Genomic DNA, 27,714 nt, shown 5'->3' with positions numbered 1-27,714 from the left:
TGCCTGTGTAGCTCTGGTGGAAAAGAGCTCCCTGTGCTTAAGTCAATTCCAGAGGCCCAAGTTCTTCCCCTTAGGGCCAGCATGCGTGCACGCGCGCGCGCGCGCGCAAACACACACACACACAGGTATATATGCATCTTAGCAGTCTGGCTTCAGGATTTAACACCTTGAGTATCCTCAGGTAATTAAGTCTCAGATATTTATTTAGCAAGTGTTTAGTGCATGTTATTTTCAACAGTCATGTTAATTAGCTGGAATCAATTTATGCCCATGAGTAGAGTATCTGTTTCAAGGGGCCACAAGTCTTTAGTCTGCCAGGGACCTCTGCCTGATCTCTTTGGCCTTGGATGAGTTTGTAGAGGCCACAGTATAGAGAATTTACATAAATTGAGGTTTTCTCCCACAGCCTAGCAGGTGCTACTGAAGGATTTTGAGCTGGGGAGAAACATAATGAGATTTGTTTTGGGAATATAAATTACTTTGAAGGCAGTTTGGATGCTGTACTGGGGGGAATTCAGACTAGGAGGAGGAAGATTAGGCAGGTTACAGTAATGACTGGAGTAATGGCTAGCAGCAGGCTGAGGTTATACAGTTAAGTGGAGAATGAAGCAGCGCAGCTGGTGGAGGGCTCAGTGAGCAAGGAGTACTGGAGGTGAGGAGTGAAGACTGAAGTTTGGGACTTGACTGGATGGTGATACTACTCATGTTACCATGATGCCCTGAGAAAGGGTCTTGAGAACCACTGTTGCTGCAGAATGTCAGGAGTTCTTGCCACTGCTTCGATGTAGGCTGACTGCTTTCTAGACTTCGATCTCTCCGTTTCATTTTGCTGTTGTTGTTGGTTTTGGGCTGGACTCTAAGAACAAGGTGATTATTGCAGGGATTTTTCTCCAAAGATGATTGTTTTCATTCAAGCTCTAGCTAGCAACTGTAGACTCTAACCATGAGGACAACTTGGGAGCTGACAGATATCTGTGGGTAGGGATTGGACAGGCTGGGTCTTCTGTAGAGGACTGCTCAACATCTGTAGAAGTGGCTTTAGGCAAGGTACCATCGAGGTTGGGGCTGCCTTCCAGGGTCTTCCTGGAGAAGAAAAGGCAAATAGGGGCACCTGGCATTTCCACCTTCCCATCTCCATGCTGAAGATCTAGAATGTGAGAAACCCCCCGAGATACTGCGAAACCCATGCCAGGAGCTTGTTCTCTTCTCAGGAGAGAATTTCAGACAGTTAAGATCTTCAACACGGTGTAGCTGTAGCAGAAACTAAGTGGTGACATGGTGTGGTCAGGAAGGGGTGGGGTAGAGTTTGAAATGGTTCCCACTCGTGCCCTGGCCTGGCTCAGTCTGGCCAAGGAAGTACTATGTTAGGAGTACTCCAGGCTAGGGGCAGCGGTTCTCTCAGAAGGAGGCTGTAGAGCTTCCTCTGGGATGACCACGGGGAGGAGTGTGGTGACCTTGTGGCAGAAATGCTCGCAAAGCTAACCACAGGGAACATAAGCCACTGGTGGAAGACGCCAGGTTCGAGGTGAGGGAAAAGTAATCAGAAGCCACAGAGTGGCCAAACAGTAGGCTGAGTTCCTCCTCAGCAAACGCGGGGTCACCATAAGTGAAGCAAAGCCAAGGGATGGCACTTGACACGGCTCTGAGTCTGGGTGGGGAATGGGGTCTCAGTGAGTGTCCAGCACAGTCCCTGGCTGCTTGTCTTGTTTGCCTCACCAATAACACATTCCTCTCTTGCGATGGAAAGAGAGCCGCTGGTTCTCTACTGAAGTACAAGGAATTTGGGCTGCTTCAGTTAACAGAAATGTGTCACTAAAGGATGTAAGCAATTTTGTGTATATGTCACTAAATTCTTAAAGCTCCAGGAATCTCATTTGTTCAAAGTAATTTTGTGCAAGGCAAATACACAAGTTGCTCACTGGGGATCCAGAAGACCCTGGACAAAGTATGGGACCTGATATGGAGCCTCGTGCTCTGAAGTCCAATTCTGTAGCTAGTGCATCAGGGCCAGGACCACAAGTTTCATTTTGAGGTTTGCTAATTTGAAGATGAGGCTTCTGGGTTCATGTGATCTTCTCTCATCTTAGTAGAACCAAGTATTCCAGTTGGAAATGAAGAAAATCTGGTATTATCTTAGTAAAGGGGCCCAGGGCTTCCCTTTTCCACTTCTGCTCAGCACCAGGTTCTGGGATCAGCCCCACAGTGAGGTGACTATGGGACCAAGACAAATGGAAAGCCCAGTGCAGCTCCTCTCACTGCTTCCACTGCCTGTCTTAGAGGCACTGCCCTGTGGTCTCCTGTCTCAGAGAAGTGCGACTTCCTAGTGACTAAGAGCTTGAGAGAATTGACTTCAACTCATCTTTACTTTTTCCCATACAAGAGAAGTTTTTGCATGGATATGTGACAACAGGTGGCTTTACCCATCAGTCACTGTACAAAGTCAGTACTATTGCCAGCATGGGGGTTGAAGGACAGAGGTGTCCTGGAAGACTGTACTAGTCAGCTTAGGTCAAATTCTGCTGAGTAACAAGCAACTCAAATCTCAATGCCTTCTAATGGTGAAAGTTTATTTCTCACTCAAGTTCTGAGCCTTTCCCATGCCAAAGCTTTGCTCCACATTGCCTTTGTTCCATGTCACAAGCTGGTGGTGATACCTCTGCCTGGAACAGTGCATGGTTCCTAGAAGGGCATGCATGGGAAGCACAGGCTACCTTGTAAATCTTTGACTACAGGCTATATGGATTAATTATTTCCATTTTTTGCCAGATAGAGCGAGACATGTGGGTACTCCAGAGCTCAAGATGGTAAAATATACAATCTTCCTGCAGGGAGAGAATCCCACATGCCAAAGGCCAGCTTGACCTGGATGAGCAGGATGCATAACTGGCCCACAGGGACGGAGAGAGAAGATTCTGAATAATGATGTGATATACCACTTGCCCAAACTTCATCAGCACCCTGCTTTCCCACTCTGTCTACCACCAGCCATCACCCTCAGGGGGTCTATGGAGGCCCGAGGTATTTCCCCCCTGGCCCGGGCTGGCACTTCTCTTAGCTCCTGACCCCACTGAAGTGGGCTAAAGTGATGCCAGAGGTTGGTTGGACTCGCCCAAATCCCAGAATGAGAGTACCGATGCCATTTCCAACACTGGGAGCTGGGGGCTGGCCATCATGCAGTGCTGGGATGAGAGCTCAGGCTCCTGTGGCTGCCTGAGACCATCTTCATCCATGAGCAAATGACTTTTGGGTTCCAACCCAGGTGTCACACACTGCTGGGACACAGCCTGTTTAGCTCAGTGCATCATGGAAAAAGCAAGAAGTGACAAGGCATGAATAGTATCTTTAACATAGTCTTGTATTTGGAAAGGCAATTAAAAACACTGGAAAATACAAGATAAAGTAACAGTTACTTATATAAGTTTTAACCTTATATTGCTTGGCCATTTTTACATATAAATTATTGCTTACTAGCTTTGATAAATATACAGGAGAGCCATATATACATAGGCAGAAAGCATGAAATATGAGAAAGGAAACACTGTTAATGGCAATTCTGGTAATTCAACAAATGTTTCATATTTACCAGGTCTTACAATGGTTGAAAACTGTGAAGTGTAGTCCCTGAGAAGTTAGGTAGACACCCCGATTGTGGGTTTTCTATCTTCTAATGGTTAATGCAAGCTGACAATGTCACAGCAGTCCTAAGCAATGGTACATTAAAAGGCAAGAGTCCTTGCTTCTGGTCATCAACTTCTAATAACAGTATAATATGAATACAATAAATAGGCTATGCAAATAAATATTACTCTGCTAAAAAATGTTTAGTATATACAGCTTTGCTTTATACAGTAGTACATTTTCAACTAACTTTTTGGCAATTTTTAAAAACTTTTTTTCTTCTACCAGTCTGAAGCAGACCTGGCCTTGCTCACTAACAAGCAGGCTAAAATTTTAAGAACATGTCTTTGAAGCAGTTAGATGAAATCTTGTGTTGGACAACTATAGTTGACTTGGTCTTCCAAATTTTAATATTTGTGCCCAGTTTCTGAGAAACTTGGATTGGTTGTGCCATATAGTTCTGGCTTTGCAGTGCATGTGTTGGCCATGGCAAAACGGGAGGGCTGAGATTCAGGCAGCAGTGAAAGGCCAGCTCCAGGGAGCAAGAGTCGTCTCCACATTTTCTCTCCCATGCTTCTGTTTCTTTCCCACACAGACGTAAGGTGTTCACTTTATTCTCATGCTTCTAAATTCAATGTATGTGCCATACTATCTGCTTGAGGATATTGGTCTAGCAAAATGAATTTATTCTAAACATAAGTAAGGATACTAGAAAAAAGTGAATGTAGGTTATAATATGCCTCACTAAAACCATTTGGCAATTATATAGTCCATGACAGAGAATTTAAAACATGTAGTCTGTGGAACATCTGCAAATGTGTACATAAGTGGGGGGGGAAAAAAGGGAAAGGTCCAATTTTGTCGACAGGAATGTGTTCTACCACCACCAGCGAATTTCTAGGCAGGGCTGGCTTCCTGCGATGTTAACGCATCCAGAACTGTTGGATAATTGTGCTGTAACAGAAAGAACCCATGTAGAAGCGTCTGTGCAAGCCCTTCTGGTGAAGATTTTCCAAAGAGATGGAGATTTTCTGCAACTATAAAAATTCCAAAGGCTAGTGGGAAAAGGGCTTAGACATGTCCAGCCTACCCTTCTAGTCAGAACAAAACGGATTCTGAAGAGACCTTGGTGAGCATCTGGAGAAGGAATGGGCTCATCCCGACCAGCAGGGCCTGCACAGGTCCTGCTGCGGCCTGTTCACTGACAGACAGCTGGGGGTCCGCAGGAAGAGCTTTTTGTGTAGCAAAATTCTGCCCATTGTTAAATTTCAGAAAAGCTGAAAGGTTTTAAGACGTTCAGAAGACAGGATGGTAAAGCAAATCTAAAACAAACAAAATCCTCCCTTCCTTTTACTCTAAAGCAAAAGGGTGACAAACACCACTTTATCCCAGCCCCTGTCCACTCAACGCAGTGCAGCACACACTAAGAATCACTCAAAATGTGTTCAAGCACAACATACAAGTGGCTTTGTGTGGCCAAGTGTACATATCTGAACTGGGGTCTGAGCAGCACGTGCTCAGCTGAAATAGATTTCCATTGAAAATCAGTTCTTTAAAGGCAATGCTCTACTTGAGGCAATGCGAATCTAATGTAAATAAATCAAATTGTAAAACAGAGACAATGTCAAAATGGCCTTATGTGATTGCACCAGTCCAACCCTGATCACTAGCTTGAAGAAAAGACACACACAGGTGCTTGTGCTGTAAGCCTACACTATTCTCAGTAACTGCCAAGGGGAGGGCTTTCTGAGAGCTTGATTGGCCATCGGGAAAGTCTCTTTCCTGATTCTATGGCTCTACACTCCTCCAGCAGGCCTCATTCTATTACCAGCAGTATGAAGCATTTCTGAGTAGACCAGCCGTGGATGGAGCGTTCCTCTAAAACCCTATACATTTTCAGGAATGAAGTTTTGTACGCTGAGCCAGATGGAGTCTCTCTGGAAGTCCTACCAGAAGTATTCCCCACATGGCTCATTCCAGCCCTGTCTCCAGCTCCCTGTGGTCCCTGAGCCCAGGGACACCACTGCTGGAAAGGTGTCAGGAGCAATGGATACACCTCAGTAAGGAGGATGAGTGCGGTGCTGGTGAGACAAAAAGGAAACAGGTCTGTACTGGTTCCTACCCACCAGACCAATGAGCAGGAATGGTGAGAAGTACAGCATGGTTCACATGGTTAGAAAATGAAGGACTGCATTTTAGCGAGGAGCAGGACCTTGCATTTTAGCCAGTGACAAGTATTTAGCTATCAGGAAGGACTGGATTATTTTAACCCACAGCCTTTTCTGTTCATCTGAGGGCTGAGGGAAACCCTCTAACCAGTCCACGAGAAGAGCATGAAGTCTCACTTGCTACAGAAGGCTCGATTTGTAAAAATGGGAATAAGAAAGAAACAGACTTGAGGAAAAAAGGAAAAAGGTAAATTACAGCAAGACTTTCTGCTTTGCATGGGAAGCAGACTACAGGCCTCCTAAGTCTCCAACATAAGTCAGATGTCTGGATATTTCTGGGCACATTTCACTTGTCCCAAGATTGGTAATCCCCACGATCCTATGACCTTGGGCTTGTTAGTGCTAAGCGCTTCACACATGCAATCTCTCTCCCTCACCCGGGTGTTCTCACTCCATCTGGCTTCATCAGACACAGAACACAGAGATCTGTGATTCTCACCTCCACAAGCTGTTTCTGAAGGCCTGCAATGTATTAGGCACTGTGCCTTTACAGAAAATCATATTATGCCCAGTGAAAAACAAGAGCCCAGTTACAAACATAAAAGAAAATCCCCAGGAATTAAACAATGAGTTGACTGCTTAAAGACTACTATTTTTCCTTACTGGCAAAGCAGCTATGTCTACTTTGCCTATAGAGGCATATCAGTTGTACAGATGCTAACTTTACCCGCAAGCATACATCGTAAGAAAGTGATTGTGGATGCAAAGAGGTGTGTGCCTTGACATTTTACATCCTCACAGTGAAGCAAGACTCAGTTGCTAGTCCTCAACTCCCGAGATTCACATGGCCATTGTGGTGACAGTTTGGATGGAGAGAGAGCTCCCCTTGCCCAAAGATATGTGTCTCTGGGCATTCACAGTCCTCTGATGGCCTCAAGGCGGTAATCTGTCTTCCTCCTGCAGGCACACTCATACTGGAACATCAGTTCGTTGTGTGTCAAGCTGCTTTCTCCTGTCAATGCTGGCACATCTCTAATTGAAACCTGGACAGGATCAACAACATGACGATAAGAAACCAGGCCTCTCTGTTCCAAGAATGCTGCTGGCTCTTTCTGCCTTCTCGCTCCAAGAGCATCGTGGAGGGGCCTCTCCCATCCCTGGTGGCTGATATCACTTCCTGAACACACTCAGGCTGCCTTTCCTGTGCACGTCTTGCGATGTACTGATAAAACTCAGCAACTTCTTTTCTCATAGGAAGCAATGTACTGGGCAGAGACCTTCCCGTGGCTCAAAGTACAGCAGTCACAGGAGGTGGGTAGTGGCTCAGGCCCGAGGCTCGAGCCTGTGGGAGAGCTCGAACAGGGCCTGCTGGCTGTCGATGACATACAGGTGGGTAACGTAGGACTTCAGCTCCTGATGCTCCTTTGGAGACATGTCACCTCCTATTAATATTTTAGAGGAAACACCAAAAATCAATCTCATGAGAGCAATCCAGGAAACCCTGTCTCAGTAGTTGGAATCCTGGAAGCAGAGTCCTTGTCTAAGAGTAAGAATGCCTCAAGCGAGGTTCCTAGGGCTGGGGAGTCAGCCAGTAAGGTACTGACAGCACTTCTCACTTAGCAGTATATACTATTCAGACGTCATGCTACTGTCTCTCTCCACAGGTGGAGACAGTGAGCAGTCACACAAGTAACACAGGCAGGATTTGAACCTAGATCCTATGTTTTCTGAGTCCACAGTTTGAGCTCCTGAATTGTGCAGTCTTTCATAGCAACTGCCCATTTGAATGGCCTGCACTGGCTCGTGCAGTCTTGAATTTTCAGGAATCAGGCAATCTATTTAGCATAGGAACACAACAGCCATTCCTTCTCCCTTTTCTTTTTTTTAGATTTTGTATACTTCCCTGGTATCCTTATTTTTTTGAGAAAAAAAAAAAGATTTAACAAATAACCGAATGAACAGATACCACAGAACCAAACCTAAGGGACGGTTAATAGGCAGAGGGGGAACAGAAAGTAAGTGCATGGGCTGAAGTCTGCCCCCACAAGGACGAGGCAAGGGATCTTTCCACACACAGATCCAGGGCAGTCAAAGAATGGAGAGGCAACAGGGGGTGTTCGTGTGATGTGAACACATACGTGCTGTGCTGGTGACAAGTCTGATAAGAAGCCAGAGATCAAGTATGTGGGCAAAGGGCGAGGCCAGTATAGTAGTTGAATGGAAGCAAAAACACAAGCAAACTGTATTATTCTAGAATACTGTGGGCTGAAAGATACTGAGAAGCTGTTTTTTGGTTTAGTACACTTTAGTTTGGAAAACAAGATGCTATAAAGATAAAATTGCTGTTAGTTTATGTCTTAAAAAGATGGTAGAAGAAACAAAGCTGTTGTAAACAAGGCGGGGAAGAGGGGTTGAAGGGAGGGAAGGGGAATGGGAAAAAAAGAAGCAAGGTATGTCACGTACAGGTACAAATTCCCTATGATGAATATTATTATGTATATCTAAAATGTATCAATAAATTTAAAAAATGAAAAAAGAAAAAAAAGGATGGTAGAATGAAAGTTCCCAACCATGACAACTGACACTTCTGTGGCACTTTATAATTTGTAACTGACTTGATTAACATTACATAATTTTAACTCAAATGTTGACACTGGTTTACTAGCCTGGATAAACTGTTAAAATAAACTCAGATAATTCAATTCCAACCCAGTTTTTAAGGTACATAAATATCTGAACATAAATTGGCTTGACGGTCATTATTTATTTACTTATTTTTATTACTTTTTTTTGGTACTGGGGATCGAACTCGGGCCCTTGCTCTTGCGAGGCAGGCGGCAGAACCTCTGAGCTAAATCTCCGGCCCTATTTATTTGGTTTTTTTGAGACAGGGTCTCTCTATACAGTTTAGGCTGGCCTTGAACTCACTATGTAGCCCAGGCTGGCCTTGAACTCACAGCAATGCTTCTGCCTCAGCCTCCCAAGTGCTGAGACTAGAGGTGTGCACCACCTATAATAAATGTCTCCTTTGTCTAGTGCTATACAGAGTGCAGTGGGAGATGGGTGGGAGGTTCAGGGCCTGCCAAGCCAGGGTAACCTTCATGTCCATAGTGGGAGCATATATAAACTAGCACCTCTTGATAAATGAGGGTCTATGTCTTAGAATTAGCTAAATATCCAAAGAAAGATAAAAGAACTATGAAGCCATACTCATCAACAACTGGCTTGTACATTAGGATGAATTTCTATAATGATGTCATTATTACTGTTTCTACCATAACTGCAATGTACATGTATAACGAAGAGTTCTATAAGTATATATCCAATGATATTAAATTGATGTGACTATGTAGAAAAATTAGTTGGTGTTTACAATTTTCCTTTTGAAAAAATAATTAGTACATAGAAAAGTTCAGTTCCTAATTTGCTTTTTGGGAAGACAGTATCGCCAGCCAAGAGCAGCACTGTATAGAAGAAAAATTATTTGAAAAGTGTACTAGCTGGGCACAGGGTGACTCATGCATATAATTCCAGGATTTGGGAGGCTGAGGCAGGAAAACTGCTGCCAGTTGGAGGCCAGTCTGGGCTATATAGTGAGTTCAAGGCCAGGACCACAAAGTAAGACCTGTCTCAGAAAAAACAATCTCTTCCCCTCAAAAATAAAAAGAACATGTACCAAATAGTTTGTACAGTAGTACTTTCCTTGGGAGGTGGGACTTTGATTTTCTATATACACTGTTGTACTTACTGTTAAAATTTTATATTTGTGCCTTTTATATTTATATAATCTGCCCAGAGTGAAGCAAAGGGCAAGAAAGTCAGATAGTCTTGGTTTGAGCAGTGGCTGAGGAGTTAGCCTCTACAACCTGCTTTCTGTCCTGCACCTGCAGGGTTAACACTCACTAGGACTGGTCTCACAGTTCCTGCCCATGGGAAGGCTCCTTCAACTCAGCAAAGTTGATTTCCTTCCTTCCTGCAAAGCACCAACACCATTTAAACACATTGTGAGTGATGCCTGCCTGAGATTTCCAACGGAACAAATATTCCTACATATATAGTCTCAGTGGGGACCCTAAAAATGTACTCAGAAAAACACATTTTCAGCTGAAAGGCAGCTCTAGACAGGAGGGTTTTGGTGGAGAGGAAAAGAGATTGAGAATGCTGCTTTAGGCACTTTTACAGACTAGAGCCCTATTCCAGTGAGGCCCCAAGTAAAGAGGTCAGGGCCAGGGTCACCCTGCTAACCTCACCAGCTCATTCTAAGGTACAGGGGAAGCAAAGCAGGGAGGAGCCTCTGACTGTATTAAGTCCCTCTGGACAGGGTAAACTTGCTTCCATGAGGGAATAATGATTTGCCCCACCCTTTCTCCAATCCCAAACATGCCAGTGAGGAAACAAAGTGAGGATCTAGAATATGCATACAATATGCAAACATATATACATATTATTCTTTATAAGCTGTTTAAATTTATCACCAGCAAATACTTGTGACATGGTCACAGTCGGGACCCATATGCAGTCAATTTACACTCCACACTTGACTTCAATTACTCACCAAACTGGTTAGTCCTGCAGTGTCTCAGGGTTCGCACAGTGTCTGCAATCATGTGCTGCCAGGTAACAAAGGAAACACATCAGTGGGAGGAGGGGTCACTCAGGGTACTACTGAAGCAGAAGTGGCTGCTGTGATGGATGGAGAGTCTAAGGCCATGGATGGATAGTCTAACACCAAAGTTGGGTGTAAGCGGATGTGCTATACTTGGAGAGAACAACATTTGAATTATTCTGTTGCACTTGAATTACAGATAATATTTTAGTCATCGTCTGCAAAAGTGGTGGCTCCCAAACTGTACAGATCCACTGTGGGAAAACACATTGTAAAGAAATGAAGCCTTTCTGGGATCTCCTTTCTGGCCTTGGGAAGTTTATTCTCACCACACTCATGGTTCTCTGTACAGTGTGTACTGGGCTTGTGTCACTATCACTGCTGTTGGTTTTCTTCTCTCCACCAGGTACCACTAGAGGGGTGTGCATGCCCAGCAGCTACCATGTGTTGCGAATACAGACTCAGATGTGCTGCACGGGGTTAGGAGGTTTTACACACTAAAAGGCTCAAGTGGTGGCAGAAATTGAGGTACTTGTGAAAGATGAACATTTTCTATAACATCAACATCTTTACCATGTACATTTGTTTATACTTTATATCCCTCTTAATGCCTTCAGTATTTTCTTTCTTTAAAGTCTTTACTGATCTCCAGGCAAAAGTCTTCCATAATTTGCATCTGCTTTAATAAGATTCTACCACCTCCTACTTCAGTACCTGCAATTGTTTTCTACCTGTCTCAGCCATTTTTAGTGTTCTTCTTCTTTTTTTTTTTTTGGTACCGGGGATTGAACTTGGGACCTTGCGCTTATGAGTCAGGCAGTGGCACCACTGAGCTAAATCCCCGGCCCAGTTTTCCATAATGAAAACACAGTGTTTTGGAAAAGACCATCCTCTATTACAGGTCCATCTACACAGGTGCCAGAATAATCTCTAAATACTGGGGTCGTCCTCAGGAGAATCTGCAGTGACTCCTTACTTTGTTTCCTATCGAAATCCAAACATCATACTGTTATTCCAGAATCGACATCACTTACTGTCTGGCCCTCCAAACCCCTCAAGTGGCTCGCATCTTTCATGTCCTGCACACACTGAACACAGATTACCCACACACAGCCATCCCTTGAATGAACTGCTGCTGAAAGTATAATGTTCACACTAAAGAATTTCTCACTCAAAATCCAGCAGAATGACAGAAATGTTATTTGAATGTGACCTACAGATTAAATTGTTCTGAGAACTGTACTGCTAAAGTACTTCCACTCAATAGTGGAAAATTAAATGGGACAATGATTAGAACAGCAGCTCAAATGGCATTTGCAAAGGAAATGAGACCTGACTCATGTCTGTATAAATGCATTGTTAAATTTGCTTCCCCAAATTTTACCCCTATTCCCAGGACAGTTTTCTCGTTTTAAGCCATGGAGTCATATTGATTTCTATCATGTGCATTTGCACAGCTCATGCAAGGCTCGAGCTGATGTAAGGCTTGGTATCTAATGTAGCATTGAAATCTGAGTCCTGATTCTCATCTTTAGCCTTTATGAAGGGGGAGGGAGGGAGCTATGGTAAAAGAGGATACTCATAATACTGAGGGATGAGATAAAAAGGAGAAACCCTTTATTTCTTCATCATATAATAGTTGGAGATAGAAACATTTAGAGTTGCTGAGGCAGCAAGGAACTTAGCCAGGGAACAATAGAAATCTTATTAGACTCAATGAGCACTTCTAGATCTGCATGTGGTCTGATGTAATGTGTTGGCCTGTGTCAGCCAGATAAAGCTAATACACTGAATTATCTGCTAGCTGGCTTAAGTTAATATCCATCATGAGGAATGGGCTTCTTACAAGTTAATTCACTTAGATTCTATTGGTTCATTATTGTGAAAGATGATCCTGTTTTAGCTTCAGCAAAACCATGTCCTTTGCTAAGAGACATTCCTTAAAAATACTGCATCTACTAGAAAGGACAGTCTCTCTCTCCAGCAGCCATGTGTACCATAGGTCTAGGTATGACATGAAGTTGATTTTTGTCCTTTTTGAAAAAATTCCAATTTCATCCTGTCTTCTGCATGTAAGGAGGGGTTAGCCTGAGGCATGCAGAGTCTGAAGTGCTATCTGATTTGAGGACCTGGAGCTCACTGGTACCACAAAATCTGCTCTTGTTATAAAAGATGTGCCAGCAACTTCCTGACGGTAGCGTGTATGTCCTATGGACCTGCTGTGTGCATCCACAATTGTGCCCATTTTCCTGTTCCTTTTCAAAAATTATTTTTAGGAATTTTAAATAAAATATTACTTATCCCATGCTATTTCCTTAAACTTTCCTTAAGAATTAAGGACACAATTATGGAACCTAATGGAATCAGTATCATCAAGACTTTGTTTTAATCCCTGTTGTGAGGTGAGGTCTTAGCACATGAAAGCTGGCATTAAAAGGCTTTTGATGGATTGTTGTAGAAAGCAGAAAAGACCATAAGCTGTGGTGAGAAAGAGTGTAGGAAAGATGAAGGAAATCTTCTCATAGCTCTTTCTCATTTGGGCCTCTCACTTTGGAATTGTTCTCTCACTTTGGTGACATCATCTGAAGGGAATGATACAATGATCTTCAAAGCCCTGGGTCACGTGAGGGAGAAGTTGAGCCACCAATCTGCTCTTAAAATAGGTAGCAGTGACCTATAAAAAGTACAGTTGCTTTCCCGTGTTCCTTCTGGGTCAGGGGGCAAAAATGACTAGACCTTCTTGGGAAATACCACTTGGTGTGACAACCTCACTGAACACTGTCATACAAGCCGCACAGAGCTCATTTGGTGTGATTAACCTGATGTGTTGGCCAGCAGGCAAAGTACGTATTGATCAGAAGCTTCATATTACTGCAATCATTTCATTTGCAGCAAACACTAGAGCTTAACCTGCTTGGAGATGAGAATTCTAGTGACTCCAGACTTTGGTTGCTAACAGGTACTTTGTGATCTTCAGATCACACAGCAACACACAAAAAAGGAACACCTGAGCCATTTCTGGCTGCGCTGGTTTGACTGCAGCATTTAAAACAAGTGAGCTCTGACTCTAAGGCAGCGCAGAGACTTGAAAATGTTATCGACATTTCCATTTCAAAAATAACTAGCCATGAAGGGATTGTGGTTTAAGCCACGAGTGGTTTAAAGAGAGCTGTGATGGGAAAAGTTGTGCAAAGATGTCTGTCAGATTCCAGCTGGGTGTGTTTGCAGAGCAGTGCACAAGCCCACCATGCTGTCCTGGCTGATGTCCTATGTGGTGGGCTGACCAGATGATGAGAGCAGAGCACTCAGGGGCAAAGGCCAGACGCCAGCCCTCAGGGGTACACGTCAGCCTAGTGTGTTCTTTGGTCATGGTCTGTGGCCCCTGGCTCAATCAACCTTCTCTCAAAGGCCTGGGCCAGTCTCACAGGGAGCAGGGGTCAGCTGCTGAAGGAGTTCACACAAGTCCATCACCATTACTGAAAAGGTCCTCAAAGGTCAGGATCCCTGGAGAAGGGTTACCAGGAGCATCCTTACCCACAACAGAACGTTTAATCTATGACACTAAAGTTCATCTGTCAGATAAATCCACTCCCCTGGTTATCAGTGTGTCTCTCTGGTGTGCTCCTATATCACGACTGCCCCGTTCTCACAGGTAAACCCTCCTCTGACCACTGCAAGACAAAGTGCTGGGAATGTCTTGGAGGTCACTTAGGAGGAAGCGTTTCAGGAACATGTAGCAGAGGACTGACTGGAGACCCCCACTCATGAGTAAGGAGACCCTGTGTCAGGTGCTAGTAATGGGGTAGCCCTTCCCCTCACATGCAGATCCAGGAATCCAAGGCTCATATCCAAGCCTGGGGTACTGGGGAGCTGACACGTCTCCCCAGGAGGATTTTCTTGCCAGTGGCTCAAAAGCAGTGCACACTGAAGCACCAGGAGATGCCTCTACCGCAGCAAGGCTCAGCTGGTGACTAGAAACTCCTGACAGGAGCCCTACATTTTTATTTCTGGTTCCATAAAGCACACTGAAACACTGATGTTAACCTCATGAAGTGTCATTTTTAAAAATGAAAAGCACATTTCCATATTTGGTTGGTTCTCAAACCCTTGCTAGCACACTTATTTTTAATTGGGAAACACTGTGTATTGACAATGAATAACATGCAGCCCGTAAGCTCAGGTTCAATGGAGACAAAGGGTTATACCATTAGTTTGGTGGAGCAGGAAAGATAAGCATACATTTTCTTTTCAGTGAGAAAAAGGAGAAATAGTGAAATTTACATACCAGTTTTTCAAAATTGACAAGATTATCCAAAAATGTTTTATTTCCTTCATGAATAAATGTTACATCTGGAAATCAAAAGCAAAGATATATGTATCATTAGGAATGGATCATGTGATAAGGCTAAAGAAGTCTAGAAACAATCCAATTCATGAATTTTCCTTAAATATTACAGAAATTATTCCACGCATTTGGTAAGGCAACTTGAAACCATACTATCTAAACGGGAAAATGCATGATTTGTGCAGGAAAGGGGTGGAGGGAACTGTGTAACATTATTGAAAGAATAATTCTGCACTTACAGAGAAGTGTTTAATCCACTTTACAAAAGTTCGTACTATTTTGTCACTTATTTTGTCTATTATATTTTTAAGTCAGAGGACTGAGCAGAAAATAAATGAATGCCTACAAACAACAGGATTCTTAATATTTTTGTTTGCTTTTCCAAAAAAATACTGACAAAGTTTATGAGACTTGCTTTACGTAAAACACTTACGATTCAGATTTGGATGTTTCAATTTAAATCTCTGGTTCCCCAAGCCAGTACCTGTGTTGTGAGTGAGGGGCTGGAATGTCTTTCAGTGGCAGAGCACTTGCCTACCAGATGTGGGGCCCTGGGTTTCAGCTCCAGTATCATTAAAAATAGAAAAGTAAATGAAAGGGCCAGGTTTGAAAATGTCAAGATTTTTGGCCCCATCTGACTGGGGAGAAAGAAAGCACCAATGATGAAAATAAAACAAGGAAAGGGGAATGAAAGTACATTTTGAGGAAGGGAAGTTAAATTTGACTCGAGTCTCACTAGATTTAAGTGACTAAGGAGCAGGAGGTGCAGCTCAATGGTAGGGCACCTGCTCAGCCCTCCTGAGGTTCAATCTCCAGTATCGCCAGAAAAAACAAACAAGAAAGACACAGATTCAGGAATCAGACACATTAAAGAGCGTCTGAAGCTCTGAGAACACACTGAGATCAGAGGATCCATCCTGAGCATGAGGAAATCCCCGAAGACAAGGATCACAATAAGAAACACACTACAAATTAAAGGACACACAAGTACTCATGTTGTATCATAAACATGGAAGGTCAACCAAATTAAAGTTATTTTCAAAAATCTCATGAAAATAATCTGTTAGAAAAGAGGGAATTCAACAGCTTTAAAACTCTTATAAATAGAAAGAGATCATATTTTCATGAAGACTTTTATCTTGCGGATCCACAGAAGACATTAAGAGACAGGTGCTCCTGAAACCTGCCCCCAAAAGCCTGGAGCACTGAGCTCTGAGCATGGTACAACCCTGTCCCACGACATCCCTCGTACACAGCTTCCAGTATGGCCTGTAATGTTTTCATGAGCTTCTCTTCATATCTTTTTCTTTTAAAAAAAATGATTCACAATTAGTGAAATAGTCTTCTAACAAACTAGTTATTTTATTATCTTCTGCAATTTTGCAAATAATTGTAAGCTTTTATTCCATGATGGTATTTATAACAGTGGTCAAAAGAGTTGGCTTTTACCTTCTATGCACAGCCAATCAAACTGTGCTCACTCTGTCTACACTAAACACCTTGGACACTGGGCCTCGACTTCCTCCCGGAGTGACAGATGTCACCAGAGCCGCCTGAGCCTTTTCCCCAGGGTTATAAGGTTGTCACCTTCACTGCTCTCCTACATTTCTATAGGTAATGATGAGGATGGTGACGGTAATGCGAGACACAATTTGAAGTGCTTTACCTGGATTAACACACTTCCTCCTCACAAAACACCATAACATAAAACTCTACAAGGGGAGCATGTGAAGAATCTGGGTACAAAGGATGTCCACAGCTGAGCCATGCTCCCAGCTACAAGTGCCAGAGCCAGGATTCAAACCCAGGGAGGCTGGGACTTCCTCCCCTGGGGGCCTCTTGAGGCACCTCAAGTGAAAGGACCTGAACCAGGCAGGAGATGCAGCTCAGAGGTGAAGGCCTTGCCCTGCATGCTCAAGGCCCTGGGTTTTACCTCCAGCACCACAAGGGGAAAAAAAAAAGACTTGGACTTTTCTTACTGCCACCTAAAGCCAAGTTACTGAGTGTTTCCCTCACCACTCCCTGTACATATTCCCTCCTGCATGAAATCTCTTCTCTTCCTGGGAATTCCCTCTTAATAACTCTCAGGGACTCCAGGGCAGCAGATGGGACAGCTGCACTCTATGAAGCCCAGGGGCCTGTCCACCTGAGGCCAGCATGGGCAAGAGGCAGGGAAAGTGCAGAGGGGGGTCCTGAGCAGGGAGCAGAGTGGGGGCTGGAAGGCCGCAATCCAAGGAAATAGAAGGGTTTCAAGAGGTTGAAGGTTTTGATGCTATTAAATGGCAGGTGTGTGACGAGGAGGGAATGAAAAACAAGAAGGAACAGGCATTTGGCCCCCAAAACTCAAATGTGAAAATTTAAGTTGTGAGATGTGACTTGCAAGGCCCCTTTCACCTGGAGATAATGTGCATTCTTGAAACTCCTCATAAAACAGAACTATGGGATGAAGGAACACTATCTGATTAGATGGCGAGTGGAAAATGAGGAAGTAACACACGACATTCTTTTCCTTCAAACACCCCACAAATTGGCAACAACAGTCTTCACTTGAAGATATAAACAATCCCACAGGAATTACAGCTACTCCTCCAACACCTCTTGATCTTTCACTTAATACAAGGGACCACCGCCTCCACCACTCACACGGGGTGCACACATGCTACTCTCACACATCTTCCCAGGATGCTTTCCCAACACTGATTAGGGGTTCTCATTAATCTCTTTCAGAACTGATGCCATGCCACAGCAGGGGTAAAGTACATCAAAAAGCAGGACAATTCAACCGGGAAAGAGGAAAGCTGACGGCTAAAGGATCCTCAGGTAATCTACTTACTTGATGATCTATGTGCTTACTGGGGGTTGACTATTTCAATAGCCGAAACAGAGGAGGCCTAGTCCTTCCTAAACCCCTAAAGTAGTTCAATTTGGTCCTATTTTCTAATTAAAAGCAACTCAAAATATAATGCACAAAAGAGGCAGGAACAAGAGGTTTCATTAAAAATTCAGCTAGGTGCTCTAAAATAGTTCATTACAACTTTAAAAATAATTTTGCAACTTAAAACCCTAAGAGTTGTCAGGCATGGTGGCATGTGCCTATAACCCCTGCACTTAGGAGGCTGAGGCAGGAGTACTGCCTGAGTTCGAGGCCAGCCTGGGCTACATGGTGAGTTGAAGACCAGCCTGAACTATATAGTGAGAATCTGTCTCAAAAAACCAAACCAAACCAACCCCCCTAAACCACAAAAAATCCCAAAAATCAAACCTAAGAATTATAGTTGTGTATTTTCCCCATAATATTTCATCTCAGGCATGATTATCTATCTATATTTATTTAAAATTTTCATACTATTTGGCTTTGGAAATGATTTTCAACAAAAATGATACCTTTCAGTAAAGAATGAACCTGACATTGTTTAATTTTTATAATAATAAAAATTAAGATAAAGGAAAAACAGTGCTTATTTAAACTCAAGAAGGCTTGTAATGAAAAGAAAAATGTTTAATTTACTTCCTGTTCTTTTGCAATGAGTGAATGTATTTCAGTAGAAAAAAGGCAAATTTGTTTAGCTGCCAACAAAAAGGTCTAGATAAACTCAGCAGAGCAGAAAATTGCATCCAGCTAAGATGCACGAGACACTTCAGTGCACTGAACATTTTGGGTGAAGAACTATTAATGTAGAGCAGAAAGCTCTGCTCTCTAATTAAGTTAAGGGACACTATCCACTAATTTCTCATAACCTTAAAAGTATTTACTGTTGCAAGTCATTTTATTTTGCAAATAAAAAGCAGGAGCCTGAATAAACTTATCTTAAAAGCAAGTAAGTGAAGAAAAGAAAACTCAATCAAATGAACTTCTAAATTGTTATTTTGGCATCGCAATCTCCCCTTATTTCACCCATTTATATTTAATAGAATCTTTTCAGCTTGAGTGAAGCAGTCTGTACATCTCTCAATTGTCCTGCTATTACATTTGTGTTTCACAGGGACTCTGGCTTCATGCTAGATGAAGACTAAATGAGTGGCTGCGGGGATGCCCAGCAAATCAGAACAACTCTCCAGACTCTGGTGGTTCTTGAGAGCAGCAGGAGAGGCAATGCCAGTTGACTGCCTGTGGGGTGGCAGTGGGGGGAGGAGGGGATGAGGGGGGCCAGGCCAGTCAGCAGTGCAGTTCTCAGGCAACTCCTTTCCAGAAGGGCCTGACCCAGCAGAAGCTACCTCTGAGGACAGAGGCTGGATGAAGGAATATTCCTATAAAATTCCTTGAAAGAATTAAAATACAGTCAGGAAAAATTCCCCAGTTCTCGTTCCCTAGGAAGCACACAGGTGAAGATATACACAGAATGCTAGGAATAGGCCAGATTCCAGAGAGCTCTTTTTCATCAATGTCCTTGTTTGAAAGAGAGATGACTGAGATAGCAGTCAGTTTCACTGACAGGTTTCATGCTGACTTATGCGGTGATCTACAGAAGAGAGCTCAGCGGTCTAATGTAGAGCTTTCCAATACTTTCCCAAATGAACCCCATGCCTCGGAAACAGGAAGTACACTACTAATGGTTTCCATGCATTATGCTGCTTGTGTTGACCAAAGGGATGTCTCACTTGACAGTACACTGTGGGTTGTGTCTCTTGAGCATAGCCTATCACCATTTGGGTTTTTTATGCCAGCCTTATTCTTGTTTGAATTAACTACATCACAGACTCAAAAGAAAATAATACAGGAATTAGAAGCAACAAGAAAGAAAATATGAAAGTCAAGTTTAATGAGTCAAGTATAAAATGCTTAGACATTTGTTCAAGCACAATTAAGCATTCTAGGTATTTAAAAATAATTGAATATTCCAAAAACTATCAAAAGTAAACAAGTCTGAATGTCAAAATGACTGCAATGCAATATACTGAGGATTCCTTTTGTGCCTTCAATAGTTAGAATGATAAATTTCTGGATGATGGAATTACATAGCATAAAAGATAGAAAATTGTTACCTTTAAGCAATAAGGGCATGAAAGGGATTTTTGGCGGCTTCATCTTTTTGAATGCATCTCTGTAGGCTTTGTGATTTAAGGAAGGATCCTGCCGAAGCAAGCAGATTACACAGAGGAAGAAAAATCAATGTGCGATAGAAACAATTCTCCATCTACTTTTCTTATACAATTTGAATATGATTTAGATATAGAGAGGTTCTTCCTAAGAACGAAGTAGATAAAAGGTTTCCTAGGAGAGTAAACTCACTAAATTAGGGCAGGAAATCTAGGCAATGAATGAAACTGAAGTTACTGGTTTACAATAAAGGGAAATGACTGCAAAAGAGAGACACCTTTTGATTGCCCTATTATTTTCTTCAAATAGGTTCTTTAAGTACAGTTTCCTCTGCATAATTTCCATCACGAGGTAACCTTGGTCTTTTGTTAGGTACACTGCAGAGAAAAACGACCCTCTTCATGCACAGACAGAGCAGAGAAAACAAGAGACCACTGTTTTATTGTGTTCTAAAATGAAACTATACACTCTGTAATTAAACCTAAGACAAAGGGAAAACGAGGAAAAAAGTAATGCATACAACACTAATTACATACTAAGTTTTGTATTCTTTGGATTGGAATATGCTTAAAAATTTGCCTTCTGAAAAATCATACTACAAGGGCTATGCTTATCACCTTTGTAGAGGGAGAGGAAGAAGCATTCATTAACTGTCATCTTGCCTCATTCCTTAAGAAGCAAAGCTACATTTTTCATATGCAAGCAAACTAGTCTAAGCTACTTGACATCATGGAGTGCAGAAACTGACCATCATAATCTAGGAGATTAATTAGAAGAATAAGTCATCTTTAGTCCAACTACTTACTGTTAAACTTTCAAGCTCAGAGAAAAGTTTCTTAAACTTCCCAGGAATTTTCTAAAAAACACAAAAACCAAAAGTTCACAGAAGTTACTAATTTTGAGAAGCACTGAGAGAACTTTTCATTAAGTTGTGCTTACCTGTGCCACATTTCAGAACATAAATACCTCCACCTTCCGGCTCTCCCCGATTGCTTATTATACAATTTTCATCATCCTTTTCATAGGATGTTTCTTAGGAATGTTGCTAAAAATAGCTTAACAGCCACATGATTCGGGAATCTAGCTGGTTAGATATTCCACACACTAGTAGTTATTTAATAAAACCTTAAATTCCAATTTCATATCCTATCTTTGATGAATGTGCTCATCTTCTTAACAGTCTTGATGAATGCAAAATAATAATGCTGGCTGACAGTTTTTATATAAATGATGTAACTGTAGCTCACAGCAAAGGGCTAAATAGTGAGAGACCATGAAAACCTTAAGTGACTAAGCTTGCACTCTAATGGGTAGAATCACTGAATTGTGAAGCTCAACCACATCAACAGGCAGCATGTACAATGACAGAGGATGGGAACATAAAATTTGGGCCAAATGGGGGGAAAGAAAACACACTTGGAATGTCCCAGGCTGACTTTAACACAAGAGCTGGATGTCTTTCATCCTGACTTAGCGACTTTCTGAGGCAGAGAGCTCTCGCCTGGAGTCAGGCTCAGTATAAATTCTGATTCTGCCCCTTTCTAGCTCTGTGGTTTGGTGTGGGTTCCAAGCTCTAAGATCTCAGTTTCTTCAGCTACAGACACAGAGACAATTCATAAAATGTGTAGAGCCCATGGCTGGCACTTATTAAATTCCAGCTATCAAGGAGAAAGTTTAAGAAGATGTTTGTGGGATTTCAGTTCCAAATTGAATCAAAATAATGAGGCAAACTCCACAGGAATTAGACTTTTAAGTTATTTATAAATTGATTTTTCAGTTTGGCCACTCTGCATCTGGATTGTTTATTTCTGCAAATAGTTCAATCTTTTGGAAACCACTGCTCCCTCCCCATGAATGAATGAGAAGATATAAAATGCAGACTACTATTGTTTCTTCTTCTTTCTTCCTCTTCCTCTTTATTTTTAAAGACAGGATCTTTTTATATAGCCCAGCTGGCCTTGAACTTGTGGTGATCCTCCTGCCTCAGCTTCTGGAGTGCTAGGATTACATGTATGCACCACAATACCCAACTCTACTGTTTCTTCTGAGCTGCAAATCTTCGTTTCTTTGATATCCTACATGAAGTGGCACCTGAAATTCAATGTGTTGGTTAATTTGATCTATTCCAGAGATCAGCCATGAGCTAGATCTGGCCCACTGTCTGCTTTCATAATTAAAGTTTGATTGGAACACTGCCATGGCCATTCATTTATGTATTAATCATGCTGTTCTTGTACTACAATGGCTGAGTTAAGGAGTTATGGCTTGCACTGCCTAAAAATATTTACTATCTGGTCCTTTACTAAGAAGTTGCTGACCTTTAATCTAGTTCCTTAGATTTGCTTCTTTTCCTATATTAACCATGTAGGACAATGTGATCCATGATTCTCATTATTCAGTCACCAGACTGAAGGATCCTGTAGTCATATCTGTGGGATACCCACTCCCTGCTCTAGCAATGCCCAACTGAGTCTCCAACACCCAGCCGCTGGGGGCTTCTCACTGAGAGTCTCTCGGCTCAGAGTGAGCCTCCCCACTGCTCCCCCTCGCCCAGGGGGACTGGTTTGAAAGTTCCTTTGTCACGTGCACACTCTGTTTCTATCTGCCCCACGCCAATGCAGTGCCCTGCACATAGCAGGTAGTCAAGACACTGGCTAAATGCTTGCTATGTGAATGTAATTGAATTATTTTTCCTCCCACTCTTTCTTTTGAGGTTCAACTCTAGTTCCACTCCTCAGTCTCTTGCTACCAGCTGTTTCCCTCCTGCTCTGATCATTTGTGGAATCTGTCATTCATCTCTTTTAATCTTAGGATGAGGAAAAATGTCTTGTTTCTTTGTCCAGAGCAGGAAAGCATTTCTTTTCTTTGGAACCCCCTTAAGGCCCATTGGGCCTGACCCCTGGGTCACCTCAATGCCTTCCACTGGGGGTGGCCTGACCGAAGGGTGAACCTATGGCCCGCCCAGAGACCTCTGCTGAGATTCAATGGAACAGAAAGGTTGGCCCATCAGCTTGTCTCTGGTGGGAGTTGGAACAGGGAGTCATGAAGAGAACGGCTCAGTGAGTGAAAGGAACAGAATGGAAGAGGACTGTGGAGAGAAGCCAAGCAGACCAGTGAGCCACACACAGGCTACAGTCCACAGGGGGGAACACAAGGTGATTAAAGAGAAATGATGAGGGAGAGGAATGATGCACAGAGGGAGGCAGCCAGTCAGAAGAAAAAGGGCAGTGAAGGAAACAAATACACAGGAACAAAGGGATGGGGCCCTGAGAGAGGCAGAATCTGACTTCTGGGTCCAGGTAAGTCTGCAGGGCCCCTGGGGCTGGTTCTTCCCATCCATGGCCTGTAAGTCTGTGTGTCAGAATCTGAGTGGGCCCCTCCATCTTACAATCCAAACAACCTTCATCACAGAAAGAAGCAGAGCCAGCATTTGCGAAGCCTGAACTTTATTACATTTCATAGGCCTTCTTTAAGAAAAAGAATATAAAATTACTTTTGCAAATTGCACAAGATATACATCATCCACATGAACACACTGTCTGAGTCCTGCAAGTGGGAGGCCCTGGAGCTTCAATTCACAAACACAGCAGCAAACGCACTGCTCAGTCAGTCGCCCCTGCTCTCCATCATGGGGGCCAGCATGGACCGGGATCCACGGTACCCAGGGACCCAGAAGAGAAAGCTAATTCTGGCTGTGGAGCATTTTCCAATGTTTTTCTCATTCATGTATATTACAGAACCATTTTATTTTTGTTTTTTTATTAGTACAGGTTTTCAGTATCTAATGAATACACTCCCTGCGGGAGCTGGCACATGGGTATAACACATCTTAGTTCTTTTTTTTTATTCCCTTCCATCCTCTTCCATCCCCCACCCCCTCCATCTCTTGATCCTCTTCCCATTTGAGAAAGATCTATCTCCCCGCCTCCTATTATCTGTCTTATGATTTGCTCTTTATTTGTATTGTGGGTTTCTCTTACAAGAGAAACCATGTGGTATTTAAGGCTGTGTGTCTGATTTATTTCACTTAGCATTCTGATCTCAGGTTGCATCCATTTTCCTGCAAATGACTCAAGTTTATCCTTTATGGCAGGGTAGCACTCTACTGTGTGTAAATACCGTATTTTCTTTATCCATTCATCTGTTGAGGGACATATTTATAGGCTGTTTCCAATTTTCAGCTATTATGACTTATGTTGCTATAAAGATGGGTATGCATGTTTCACTGTAATATGATGATTTTAACTCTTTTGGGAAGATACTTAGGAGGGGAATAACTGGGTCAAATGAAATTTCTATTTTTTTTTTTTTGGAGGAATTTCCACACTGATTTCCATAGTGGTTGTACTAGTTTACATTCCCACCAATAATGTAGAAGGATTCCCCCCAACCCAGCCTCACCAGCATTTGTTACTATTTGATTTCTTGGTGACAGCCATTCTTTCTGGAGTTAATATGAAATTTCTGTGTTGTTTTAATTTGCATTTAGAGAACCATTTTAAAGACCATCTGATGGAAATCCTCCCAACCACCTTAACACGTTACTTCTCCATTTTTAGTTTAGTATTTATCTCATTTAAACCACTTAAGCAAATTTATTTTAAATTCAGAGTTTCTTTGTCATGTTTGGTTGCCCCCTCTCCCCCCGCAGTGAAAGCCCCAGGCTCACCTCCCAGGTCTGTGACAGTCGGCTGACTGAAGCAGTGTTGAGACCCATCACAATAGCAAAGAAAGAATTCAGGTTTCTCTGGGCTTTGCAGCTATGGAATAAAGCAAAGCAGAAGACACTTTGAGGAAACATTCTTTCAGTGGACAAACACACAAGGTAAAGCTGAAAAGCCCCTTTCAGGTCACAGAGTTCAGCCTAGGTACCCTTCAGCGCCTGCCCAGCGGTGGCAGCCCCCTCAGCTGTTTCTAGCACAAGAGAACCCACTCCCTCTTTGCCTTCAGGAAAAGGTCTCTTGACACTCTCCTGATATTTCATGAGATCCTTCTTCTTTTAAAACCCATTTTATATGCATTTACAGTTTCTACTGAACATTCTTTGAATTTACTTCCTCTATGCACCCACACCCTGGTTGCACAGCACTGTAGTCCTGCTCTGTCATCCTGCGCTGTTGTGAATTCTGACAGACAAGCCCTTCTCACCCCACGGTTTTAAGCTCCCCCTCCCATTCCACTTAGACACAGTGCCACCAACAAAATGGCTGCTACAGCCCACATATACTAAAATATCGCACTTACTATAGGGATGCTGCCTTAGATTTCTTATTTGAAGAAGGAAATAGAATAAAAACTAAGAAGGATCACACTGAATTCTATTCACTCACTCTGTAGGTTATTCTAAGGTTATGCCTTCTGAATATCAACCAAGTCTGTGCTCACATCAAGTTTCAAAGCTGCCCGAGAAGGCATGGGCTTCCTGGCCAGTCCAAACAGGCTGTGAATTCCAAATCCCTCTTTATCTGGACAGTGCTTGAAATAACGCCTCTGAGGTAAGAATTTTTAAAGATACAGCCCTGCCTTGATAATACAAACAAATCTGAATGCATTTAGCAGTGAACAGGGTGTGAATAGGTTCTCAATGTATGTCAGTTTAGCTTCCCTCCTATGCTGACTCTTTCACATCACCCGTGTCCCACATGGAATTTGGGAGCAGGGTCTGGACAACTCTGTACCTGCTTTTCTAGTTAAAACCATCTTGTATCGTGCGCTATGGATTCTTTATCATCATCATCATCAATGGTTACAAAATATCTCACCAAAAACATATTCCATAGTTTGCTTACTCTGCTAGTGGAGACATTCTTATGTGTTATATAAAATGTCACAATGAATATTTTTATCCACAGGAATTTTTGCTATTTTGTGAAATTTTTTTCCCATTAAGTTAGACCTCCAGCCATTATGTGATAGTATTGCAGATAGCTAAGTTAGGTAGAGATTGGCAGATAGTTAAAGGGACCACGTGGGAGATGGAGTCAGAGCAGAGATGAGAGAAGGCAGGTCAGTGGTTGAGGTCTGAGTTGATAGAAACCAGGCACTCAAGATGGAGACAGGATGGTTAGGCCTGCAAGCCTCCCCAGAGATAAGCAACAGCTTCAGCTCAAAGCTGTGCTGTAACTAGCACCGTCTGGTCCAGTAACCCTAAATAATATAACAAACAGAGAAACAATGTAACACACATGCAGATAGATGACCAGAACACTGAGCCTTGCTCCTACTTCTTCCAGAAATGCCTTTGTTCTTCTCCATGCTATGCACCCTTACTACGTACCTTGTTTTTCTACTGGATCAATATTAGTTAAGTGACTGCACTTGTAACCCTACAGGTTGATCACAGTATGACCCAAGATAACCTGTGATGTGATTTTACTAGATAAAACCTCTGAGAGAAAGGGCCTCAGTGGAAACCAACTTCCAGGACTGCTCAGCCTCTCAGGAGCTTTCTCTTAATAAATCTTTCCTACTCTTCACCTCCTTTGTTCTTGGGCTCAATGATTGTTTGAAGTTGTGAGACACAAACTCCGTACATCTAACACATTAAGAGTTACTTTCCTGTAACAATAGGGCAAAAGCTATGAAGACTTTAAAGGTTTTCATTATATACCACAAACTGCTGTCTGCCAAAGCTATAACAATTTCCAGTGGCACAGGGAGAGAAAAAGAATGCATAGGTCAAAACCTGGGCAATAGTTAGGGCTGGTAGAGTAACGAGGAAAACAGAAACCGGACTCTGGCAGGTCCTGTGCTTTGTGGACTGGGACTGGATCCTGCCCAGTAGGGCCTGGGCTCCAAGACAGGGAGCAAGGCCCACAGCCATGCATAGTGGAGCTGGAAAGGCACTGCTGCCTCCACACCTCGTGTCAGAGACACCTGGGGTGACTCATGTCCTGCAGGTGCCACACTGCGCAGCCTCCCAGTATGGTCTTTCCCTGTGAGTCCTGCCAACTTTGACTCTGCCCACAGTCTGCGGGAGGTAAGGAGGCTCTGGACCCCAGTCCAGTTGACCTTTTCTCCTGCTTTCTTGCCAACTTTCTTCTGGGTGGATGGCGCTTGGAATATTCCACAAATAAACTGAAGCAAGAAAACCTTAGAAGACAACCTAAGGCTTCCATACAGTACTGCGACTCTACCTCCCTTTTGCCATTTGCTTGGTTCCTTCTATCCTTTCTGTCTTAGCACATGACTCAAAAGCTCACAGCAGCCAAAACAGACATGAAGTAGTCCATTTCTTGACTAATGGTTTGAAATAATGGCTCCTGTGCTGAGGCTCTTGTCAGGAAGAATGCTCCATGCTCCTGCCAGAAGCAGCCTTGCTGGAGCTCTCTTGGACTCCTGGGTCCCCCTTCTGATGGAGGCCCTGCCAGTTATGCCATCCCCACTTGACAGTGGGCTGCTTAAGGCTACAGTGTGTGCCTATTTAATTTTTTATATTCTGCCCATATCCAACTACCGATTATAGACAGTCTTTCACATAGCATTTGCTCAAGTTGAACACAAGAACTTTTGGGGAGTTGTCATATTTTTTCATGGTAAAAATCTATGATTCCTCTTCTTATTCAGAATCATTTCTCTATATAAAGTTTTAGATGTAATTTCCATCTTTTTATCTTTTAGCTTCTCACAAGCAATTTTCCTAATCCATATAACCTTATTAGTCATGTCAACCCCCCCCCCACATACCCCATCTGAATCTTTTTAAAAAAAGAATTAAATATAGATATAATTTCTATGGTAGACAAATTGATACAGTATAAATATCAGATACTATTCCAGTCAGAATCTTGTTTCCATGAGTCAGTCATTCTATGATAAGAGCAACTGGCTGACACTAAACATTCCAGGCCAGCACACCCTCCTTTGTCTCTGTGTAAGAAAATAAAATCCACTCAATCCACAGAGGTGGGGGAAGGGGATGGAAAGGAGGGGAAACATG

The 27,714-nt window shown here is 42.8% G+C and overlaps 1 protein-coding gene across 2 annotated transcripts in view; it reads right to left on the bottom strand.

The window, feature by feature from the left end:
- Window positions 1-3,337: 3,337 nt before the first annotated feature.
- Rapgef5 (Rap guanine nucleotide exchange factor 5) overlaps window positions 3,338-27,714 on the bottom strand; it is a 226,458-nt gene continuing 202,081 nt past the window's right edge. For both annotated transcript variants that reach the window (XM_013070290.3, XM_021254134.2), the window contains 6 exons: window positions 24,445-24,535; window positions 20,581-20,631; window positions 19,721-19,808; window positions 14,678-14,742; window positions 10,342-10,396; window positions 3,338-7,228 (listed from right to left, as the gene is read on the bottom strand). In XM_013070290.3, the coding sequence (XP_012925744.2) occupies window positions 7,110-7,228; window positions 10,342-10,396; window positions 14,678-14,742; window positions 19,721-19,808; window positions 20,581-20,631; window positions 24,445-24,535 (469 nt within the window). In that variant the 3' untranslated portion in view covers window positions 3,338-7,109. The remainder of the gene's footprint in view (window positions 7,229-10,341; window positions 10,397-14,677; window positions 14,743-19,720; window positions 19,809-20,580; window positions 20,632-24,444; window positions 24,536-27,714) is intronic.

The sequence above is a fragment of the Heterocephalus glaber genome, unplaced genomic scaffold, assembly GCF_053883595.1.
Source record: "Heterocephalus glaber isolate CG9 unplaced genomic scaffold, H.glaber_assembly_v1.0 deba00000676, whole genome shotgun sequence".
In the NCBI taxonomy this organism is placed as follows: domain Eukaryota; kingdom Metazoa; phylum Chordata; class Mammalia; order Rodentia; family Bathyergidae; genus Heterocephalus; species Heterocephalus glaber.
The sequence above is the reverse complement of the archived record's forward strand: the minus strand, read 5'-3'. Positions and strand labels throughout refer to the sequence as shown.